The sequence below is a fragment of the Pogona vitticeps genome, chromosome ZW-PAR (assembly GCF_051106095.1).
Source record: "Pogona vitticeps strain Pit_001003342236 chromosome ZW-PAR, PviZW2.1, whole genome shotgun sequence".
NCBI lineage: Eukaryota > Metazoa > Chordata > Lepidosauria > Squamata > Agamidae > Pogona > Pogona vitticeps.
In genome coordinates, this window is record NC_135800.1 from 864,317 (window position 1) to 873,503 (window position 9,187).

Here is a 9,187-nt window from a genome sequence, read left to right on the forward strand (position 1 = left end):
GAGTTGCAGTCCAAGGACGCCTGGGTGCGTCTCTCAAGGTTGGGACCCCTTTGCTCTCTGGACGGCTTGGTCCAGATGATCCTCCAGGCGTCCGTTTGGAGGGTCCTCGGAAGCCACCCAAGGAGGGGGGGCTCCCCACCCTTGGTTCTTGGACTACAGCTCCCAGAAGCCTTTGCTGCCCGCCAGGCCTTCTGGGAGTTGCAGTCCAAGAATCAGGATGGGGAGCCCCTGCTTGGAGGGGGGGGTCGAGCTTTGGCGGAGCAGGAGGGAGTCCATGGGTCTCCCGAGGAGGAGGAGGAGGATTGTTTCCTCCCACCCCCCCCCCCAAAAAAGAGAAAAGCCCCACGACCTGACGGGAGGGCTCTCGCCTGGGAAGGCGCCTCATGGGCTTTGTCGTGTGCCTCCCTCCCTGCGCCACAGGGGTGTAGGTGTGTGTGTGTGTGTCCCTTTCTCCGACCCCCCCCCCTTCTTGGAGGCCTCCCTGACCTAATATTTGGGGGGGGTCCCAATTGGGGGGGGGAGAGGAAGAGAGATGCCCTGAGGGAGGGGGGGGAAGGGAGGGAGAAAAAGAGGGGGGGAGGCCGTGAGGGGGGGGGAGGAGGAGGCCCCCCTCCCCTCCCCTCCCCTCCCCCTCAGCCTTCCTCCCTCCCTCCTCTTCCTCCTCCCTCCTCCTGGCGGGCGGGGCCTGGTCGAGAAGGAGGAGGAAGAGGAAGGAGGCGGCCTCCCTTTCCCCCCCCCCCCTTCCGGGCCGGGCAGGAAAGAGCGGTCTCCGGTTCCCCCCCCTTGGATTTCCCCCCCCCCGTGTCCCCCCCCTTCCCGCCCTCCTTTTCCCCCCCCCCGGAGGGAGAGGCGACGACGGCGAGGCCTCCTCGGGGGCGAAGGGGGGGGGAGAAGAGACCTCCGAGAGGCAAGTGGGGGGGGCGGGCAGGGGGGGGCTTGGCTTGCTTTGTTTGGCCGCCGGTTGCCATGAGTTGGGGGGGGGAGTTCCCTTGGGGCGGGATATGGGGGGGGAGACCGGATCCGGGCCCCGGGGGGGGAGAGGGGGGGAAGAGTGGGCAGGCTTTAATCGCTGGTCCTTCCCCCCCCCCGGCCACGATCCGTGTGGGGGGCCGTTGGGCGAAAGCGACGCGCGAGGGGGTCAACCGGGGGGATGATGGGGGCGGGGGGTGGGGGGTAGGAATTGGTCACAAGCATCACCCCTGATGCTTGGGGCCGGAGGAGAAAGATGACTGAGAAGCCAGTAGAGGATGAACAGCATAGCACACCAGGTAAAGATGATGATGAGGAGGAGGAGGAGGATGTTGGGAGATCGATTTATCTCTCCCCCCCCCAATGGGAGGGTGCCTCCTGGAGAGGGGACAGACTGGAGGGTCTCACAGGGTCCCCCTCTTCTAAGAGGAGGAAAACAACCAGGATCTCGGCCACAGCAGCTTTTAGCAAATTAAAATGTCCTAAAAAACCCCCTCTTAGGACATCATCTTCCTCTTAGAACTGCAGAGCTTGGAAGGGACCCTGGGAGATCATCCAGCCTCATCACCATCAAGGAGGCCCCACTGGAGGGGGTGGGATTCGAACTCCCAACCTCCAGCTTCGCAAGTCAGAAGATGCCTTAACCGCTAAGCCATCCAGCCTTCCATCATGGGAACAAGGGGGGGGGGCTTTAGCGTCTGGGAATCACTACTGTCTCCGAGGAAGGCAGGAAGGGAAAAAAGCTCCCCCCCAAAAAAAATCGAATTTAAATAGCATTTCCCATGTAAATTCCATATAAAGACTATATTTGGATTACTAAATTCCCTTTGCAATGCGGATTGACAGCAGAGGTATTTTTCAAGGGGGGAAAACAAAATAGGCCAAAAGACCATTCCTGGAGTCAAATGAAAATAAAGGCCTGAGTGGATGGCGGAAGAAACGCTTTCCGATTGTTAAGGAGAAGCGAGAGGGGAAAAGTTGAGACAGAGATACACGCAGGATCCGGAAAGCAGCTTCCCAGTCCCTGGGCCAAGAGAACGGTCAGAGTTTATCAGGGCACAGAAACAGAAAAGAATAAAAAAACAAAGTGAAACAGATGTTTTCCGTAGCATCCAAGAAATCAAGGGCAAATTTAAACCAAGATTAGGAAGGCTGAAAGATCGACAGGGGAACGTACTACATAATTAGGATAAATGATAAAAGCAGAAGATCCTGATTAATAAGGACAGCCTCTTTGAGAGACCCTTGCGTATTTCTGATGCACAAAAAACCCGATTTAACAATTGGTTGTTATTAAATTGAAAGTCTTGGTTAATATTATTGTTGTTATTCTTTTTACAGGTAGGTCCCGGCAAGATTCCAGTTTGCCGGGTGTCGCCGCACCTCGAGATTCCTACCGCACAAGAGGAGAAAAAGGTCTCGGGCTGTCTCTGGCGCGCGAGCAGGTGACTCTCTGGCCTCCGTTGCGTGGGTTCGGCCCATGGGTCCCCCCAGCAGACCATGGAGGAGACCCTGAAGGCCGAGCGCAGGCAGAGGCTTCTACGCCAGGAGGCTGGTTTCCCCACGGGGAACGAGGCCGGCCCTCGCGACGACCTCTTTTCCAGGGGCCAACAAGAAACCGAGCCCCCCTGTTCTAACGGTTCTTTACCGTTCCCGCTAGAGAGAACCGAAAGCTATACCCCTTTGAGCTCGTTTACCCCGGAGCCGCCCCGCAAGCCGAGGCTGGAGCGAACGTCTTCTCTCGACGAGCTGGTCTGGAGGAGGAGAAGGTTCTTCAGGATGAGCCGGAATGAGATCTCGGTGGATCCGTCCAGGATGGGCACCCTCCCGGGAGGGGGTCCAGGCAGGCAGGGGTCGGATCCCGGCCACCACGGTCAGGAACCTCTGGGCGACGCGTACCGAGCCTCTGAAGCTTCCGACTACGCCGATCGGAGCCGGCTGAGCCTTTCCCCCTCGCCAGGGAGGCTGCCCGGCGTCGTGCCCACCCAGCCTCCGCCCCCTCTGGAACTGGACGGCTGCTTTCCGTCTCTCCGGGCCGCTAATAGGATCGACCCAGATTGTGCGGATTATAGGTTTTCTTCCCAGAGCTCCTTCCCGCGGGCAGGGAGTAGCTGGAGCGACACCCAGCTGCACAGCCGAGGGATGGTTTGCGGCGGTGGCTGCCACACCGCCTCCATGAAGTCCTCGTTCAGCCTCCTGACCCCCATCCGCGCCAGGGACGTGCGGAACAGGTAACGTCCTGCGGGGGGGGGGGGGGTTCTGCGCCAACGGCACACCGGCCGGGCTTGGGAGGGTAACGGGGCGGGCGTCTCCTTTAAGCCCAGCCCTGCTCAGGAATTTCTCACGACTAACTTGCATTCAGCAAAGCAAGCCTTCTGTGAGAGCGAAGGATCCCTGGGAGGTTTTTGAGATGAGATTTGGGAACAAGATTTGGCAGGAAACCAGCCTTCACTTTGTAAATCCATCACGTGAGATTCCTGTAGGTTTTCAGTCTTCATTTTGAGCTTTTTAAGTGATTGTCTAAAATACTGTTGTTCACATAGCAAGTCCCCTTAGAAAGCCAATAAAATTAGTGGGGATTTAGAGAGTTGAGTCCTGCATAGGTTCCATGAATTCGAAGCGGCTTACTCTAGTGCCACTGACTACATTTGTTTATGTTACTCTGGAAACTGTTATGTACACAGATAAGGGAAAACCTGCTCGTTTCACCCTGCCTTCTCCACCTATTATACGGCCACCCTGGTCGCTCAAGAGCTTATGAGAGGTTCAAGGTTGTGTTAATTCTGCTTTGCTGGGAATAAATGCCTCGAACTGCGCATGGGGAGAGCGGGACAAACCATCTGCTCTCTTTCCACAGAAGCTATTTGGAAGGCAGCCTTCTTGCAAACGGTGCCTTGCTGGGCGCGGAGGAACTGAACAGGTACTTTCCCGACCGAAGCATCGGCATCTTCGTCGCCACCTGGAACATGCAGGGCCAGAAGGTGAGGGGAGGATGGGTTCTGGTGGCTTTGGGAACCTAGCAGATTCAATGAGAGGACGAAATGGCTGGTTGCTTTCCCTGGGTTCTGAAGCGGTCCCCGAGAATTGTTTCTTGATCTGATTTGTCTAACGCCCACCTGGCTACCAACAGAAAGGAGAACAGTCATCAGCAACCATAAATTGAAATAAAATTACATCAGAGCCATATAAAACAATCAACAGATACCAAACATTATACATTAGAGACTTAAACACACACACACGCACACAAAAATAACATTTAATAACACTGTTCTTTATCCGGCCCCTGGATAAAGCTTTTGCCAGCGAAAAATTGCCTGCTCAATGGGAATACAGTACAGGACTGCTCGTATTCAGCAGAAGCATTTTAAGCCGTCCCTCATGCTGGTGTTGGTTTTGGGTTGAGGGTCCTGCCGGGCTCTGCCAGCTCTTTGTAGGAGGGCAAAATAAATAGAGGGGTCCCTTAATTCCACTAGTAACGTCCACGGGTGGTGAAAGGCAATCCCCTTCGGAACTGTGACAGTGAAGAACAAGCAGTACCGTCCTAAGGCTCGCCTAGAGTTTTGATAAAGTGTCCCTTTTCTCTTCCAGGAGCTTCCAGAGATGCTGGATGACTTCCTGCTGCCCTCAGAGCCCGATTATGTGCAAGACATGTACGTTATAGGGGTCCAGGAAGGCTGTCCAGATAGGTATGGAGGGGCAGGGGATTTGTAAGACAGAGGGCAGCTTTTCTTCCCTTTAAACCAATTCTGGCTTCACAGTTCCTAGAATGATTCCAGCACAGAGGAGGTGGTTTCCAGCAGATAAATACCGTGTCCGTGTGTGTGTGTGTATGTGTGTGTGTGTTTGGGGGGAAGGTTCCTACTAAAATGAGTGAAATCTCTTGTAAGAGGGGGCAGGCGGCCACCTCTCGTAGGATTGCGCTACGGGCTGCGAGGGCGATCCCTCTTCCCTTCTGCTCCCTTCGTCGCTCATCCGGGGAGCTCGGCAGCTGCTGAAAGTGGGGGTTCCTTGATCTCAAGAAGCCGTCAGTGCATGAGCCTCACTTAAAGAACGGGGGGGGGGGGCGGAGAGGCAGAAGGCAGACTTCCCTGCAGGCAGCCGGTGGTCGGAGCTCAGCTCCCCAAGGCTGCAGGCAGAGAGGGGGGCAATGTGTAGCCTGCGTAATCAAACTGTAAAGTGCTATGCACCGACAGACCCTAACCTTACCCCCCCTCTCTTTTTTGCTAGACGAGAGTGGGAAATTCGTCTGCAGGAGACTCTGGGCCCCCACTACGTCATGTTCTATGCAGCTGCGCACGGGGTGCTGTACATGTCCATCTTCCTGCGAAGGGACCTCATCTGGTTTTGCTCAGGTAATCTGTTACCCGCTGGCTCTTTCGCTGGCGTTGAAGTCCTTCAGCAACTGAACCTATGTGGAATTGTAATTTAAAACCCACGGTTAGCCGTTGCTCATGGCAGCACACGTAGGAACTCCAGAACAAGGAACGGCTTTTGTGTCAAGCCTCGGGGAACGTGACTTTAACCGGCAAAATGAGCTAAAACCCCGATATTTTGCTAGAGCGATCCACGGGCACACCAGAAGGATATGGCGAGCCCGTCGTTAGGAGTCTCGTCATGTTGACAAAGTACCTCCGAGGTGCCCTTTGATAGCTCCCGCCCCTCTCTCTTCCCCTAGAGGTGGAATATGCCACCGTGACCACCCGCATCGTCTCTCAGATCAAAACCAAAGGTGCCTTAGGCGTTTGCTTCACCTTCTTCGGCACGTCTTTCCTCTTTATCACCTCTCATTTCACGTGTGAGTACCTCTCCCGCAGCACCCAGGGAATATATGGGTGTACGTGTGCGCTTGTGTGTCCGTGTGACTTAGCTTCTTCTTTGGTGCCTTCGTACTTAAGACAGGTGTAACACTGAGCGATGCCCATGTCGTTGAGCAAGAGAACCATCTTCTCTTAGAACGGCAGAGCTGGAAAAGGGGACCCTCGGGACCATCCAGTCCAGCCCCTGTCTAGGAGGCCCCCTTGGGGGGGGGGAGGAGGGGATCAAACTCCCCACCGCTGGCTCAACAGCCCTGTTGTCCCCAGTTCCCTCTTTCCGAGCCTGCCCTGAAAAGACCCTCCCTTTTTGCAGCGGGCGACGGCAAGGTGGACGAGAGGGTCCTGGATTACAACAAAACCATCCAGGCTCTCGGGCTGCCCAGAAACATCCCAGATACCAACCCCTATCGCTCCAGCTCTGGTGAGTAGCCTGCCCTCCGGAGGGGCTTCCCTTGTCCTACAATGGATCTGCCGGTGGGATTTAGTCGCCCGTGTCTTCCCTGATGAGCAAGGACAAGAGTCACGTGTGGTGAAATAAACCCACGGTTGGCCGGTAACTAAAAGCTAGCCTCCTGCCTCCTCTGTGCAAGGAGGAAGGGGAGGCGTTCTGCCCTTGCGGATCCCTGGCCTTCCAAAGGGTTTCTTGTTCTCAGCCAAAACGTGCGTTCCAGGGGATGCTTCGGCTGTCACAAGGCCCCCACCAAGAACAGTGTGTTTTGAAACGATGCTGCCTAGTAATATTAGAGATTACAAGCGGGATACAGGGGCATAAATTGTCCTTTGCGTCTGATTTTTCATTTATTTGGAAGAGAGGGTTTATGACAACCGGCTGAACTTCCTTCCCATGTCACTTAAGCGGCTGAGCATCTGCTGCGTGATCTGGCAGCTGATGAGAGCTCTCGCCGGGCACCCCTTCCCCACATGATTCCCGCCTCTCTCTCTCTCTCTTCCCCCCTCCGCCTCGGCTCTGCAGCAGACGTCACGACCCGGTTCGACAACGTCTTCTGGTTTGGGGACTTCAACTTCCGCCTGAACGAGAACCGGGAAGCCGTGGAGCAGATCCTCGGCCGCAGTCAAGAAGCGGACGTGTCGAAGCTGCTGCGGCACGACCAGCTGACGAAGGAAATGGCGAACGGTAAGGAGAACCTCGCCTCCTAGAACACTTCCTCTCCTGCTGCAACTCAGGGGCCCGAGTCTATGCGACGGCGAAGGTTCCTGCCGGATTGGCTGGTGCAAGGATTGTGGGCTGAGTCTCTTGTTTTAATCAAACTACAAAAAGAGCAGATTCGGTTGCAGAAGGGCGGCCGGGATAAAGCGGACTCACCGTATCATTTCCTCTCATAGGTTCCGTTTTCAAGGGTTTCCAGGAGGCGCCGATCTTTTTCCGTCCTTCCTACAAGTTTGACGTGGGGCAAGACACCTACGACAGCACCTCGAAGCAGAGGACGCCTTCCTACACGGTGCGTTGCGTGCGGAGGGACAGCAAATGTGCATCCCGTCGGGCCCTGACCGCCGCCTCTTCTAGATGGTCCACATGCGCACACACTCATGCACACACTCCTGGCACTGCATTGCCACCGCCCCCCCCATCTCTGACATGTGCACTTAAGCACCCAGTTCTTCCTAGCGGTAACGGATGCCCTTTTTCGCCTTTCACTTTTGCAGGATCGCGTAATATACCGAAGCCGTCACAAGGACGACATCCATGCCGTGAAATACTCGTCCTGTCTAGCAATCAAAACCTCCGACCACCGGCCCGTTTATGGACTCTTCCGTGTCAAAGTGAGACCCGGAAGGGACAAGTTAGTATTCCGTTCGGGAGTGGAACTCGGGGGGGTCCTGGTTAGTGGAAACTTTGAAGGGGTGTAGCTTCGAGGAATTGAAAACAGGACGAGAACCTTCAGAAGCAAACGTGATGATCGGTTGGTCCGTTGATTGATTGATTGTCCCAGATCCCTACTGTTGGCTGCTCAAAACATGAATTGTTGGTTTGGGGTGATCTCTAACCTCCCTGATTGATTTCTAGAATTACAGTGGTGCCTCGCTTAACGAGTGCACCGTATAGCGATGTTTCCGTATAGCGATCCCTTTTTCAGGATCGCTATACAGAAACATCCCCGATCGTCGCAATGGGGAAACCCCGCATTGCGAAGATCGGGTATTGCGGCGGCCATTTTGGAGCCGCCGAACAGCTGATCGGCGGTTCCAAAATGGCCGCCGGAAGCCCGGAAATGGCTGCCGGCAGCCGTTTTCGCGCCCTGCCCTCGCTTAGCGAAGGCGCGAAAATGGCTGCCGGCACCTGGAATCCTCGCTGAATGGGTAAGTAACAAAGGTATTGGAACGCATTAAACGAAGTTTAATGCGTTCCAATACATTTCCCTTACCCGTTTAGCGACGATTTCGCATAGCGAGGGTTAATCCGGAACGGATTAACCTCGCTATGCGGGGCACCACTGTAGCTAGTTTTTCCGTAATGAACAAGGAGTCCTAAAGGAGACAGCAATAATCCCATAACCCTTTTCATCCTGACTCACAAATCTCCTGTGTTACTGCCAGGATTTCCTCCGGAATGGCGAACAGGGTAAATTAGCTCAGTTTAAATCTGGTAATAGGGAAGGCCCCGTTAAGAGTTTAGGCGAACTGATTTCCCGTAGGTTGGTTCTTAACGGTGTGGCACTCACCGAATTGATTGTTTTGTCGTTTGCAGTATCCCGCTGGCTGCAGGCCAGTTTGACCGCGAACTCTACTTGATCGGCATAAAGAGACGAATCACAAGGGAACTTCAGAGGAAGCAGACGCTGAAGAGCCAGAAGACCAGCGCCGTCTGTTCCGTTTCCTGATTCTGAAAGAAACCCCCGAAGTGGATTTCGAGGCAGATACAAGACAGGCTGCGCAGAAGGGGTTGGGTGCCCTCGTGCTTGGCGCCTGCGCGGTGAGAGCTTTCCAAGTCCTCTTGGTAGGTCCGACGTGGTTGAAGAAGGGAACGACGAACCTCAGGTTGGAAAAGCTTGGACCGTCTCGCCGGTTTTCCGTGCCGGGACTGATGGCCTGAGAAGCAGATGCCGTGCCCTGTGGGACGTTGACAGTGAAATGCTGTTTGTATCCTGTTCCTGCAGTTCAGCAAGACGCCTGCTTCAAAAACGGTGTCCACGAGTTGAGCATGTTCTGTGTTTTAAAGCCATATCTGTATTGACAAGATGTGTCTGGGGACCAATCTTGAGTTAAAGGGAAATCCTGCTGCAGGCGTGATTTTTGCTTCTTTCCCCTTGGCAGGCAAAACAAGAAAATGTCGTGAGCAAAAACGGTGGGGGTTTAGATCCGTCTGCAAAAGCTCCTTTCCTTTGAAGGAGCCCCTCTCCAGAGTGGAGACGCTCCTGAAGACGTGGGATGCGAGGGAGGGC

At 54.9% G+C, this 9,187-nt stretch overlaps 1 protein-coding gene across 7 annotated transcripts; it reads left to right on the forward strand.

Annotated features, from left to right (window-relative positions):
- Positions 1 to 765: 765 nt before the first annotated feature.
- Positions 766 to 9,028, forward strand: INPP5E (inositol polyphosphate-5-phosphatase E). Of its 7 annotated transcripts, none has more exons than XM_078382715.1 (11): positions 768 to 911; positions 2,315 to 3,200; positions 3,827 to 3,950; positions 4,561 to 4,658; positions 5,200 to 5,324; positions 5,648 to 5,767; positions 6,100 to 6,207; positions 6,760 to 6,921; positions 7,131 to 7,246; positions 7,452 to 7,568; positions 8,494 to 9,028. In XM_078382715.1, exons 2-11 carry the CDS (start codon positions 2,470 to 2,472, stop codon positions 8,518 to 8,520), a joined length of 1,728 nt encoding a protein of 575 aa, XP_078238841.1. In that variant the 5' UTR covers positions 768 to 911; positions 2,315 to 2,469; the 3' UTR covers positions 8,521 to 9,028. The 7 variants fall into 7 exon arrangements, with proteins under 7 accessions (XP_078238843.1, XP_078238842.1, XP_078238841.1 ...); XM_078382711.1 differs by having other exon boundaries at positions 769 to 911; positions 7,452 to 7,588; XM_078382713.1 differs by having other exon boundaries at positions 769 to 911; positions 6,763 to 6,921; positions 7,452 to 7,588.
- Positions 9,029 to 9,187: the final 159 nt, after the last annotated feature.

Excerpts from the sequence above, each read along its gene's own strand:
- INPP5E (XM_078382711.1), top strand. The coding sequence starts at position 2,470 with ATGGAGGAGACCCTGAAGGCCGAGCGCAGGCAGAGGCTTCTACGCCAG. Across the intron at positions 3,951-4,560 it reads GGAACATGCAGGGCCAGAAG|GAGCTTCCAGAGATGCTGGA; the intron begins GTGAGGGGAGGA and ends TTTCTCTTCCAG. Across the intron at positions 5,325-5,647 it reads CCTCATCTGGTTTTGCTCAG|AGGTGGAATATGCCACCGTG; the intron begins GTAATCTGTTAC and ends CTCTTCCCCTAG.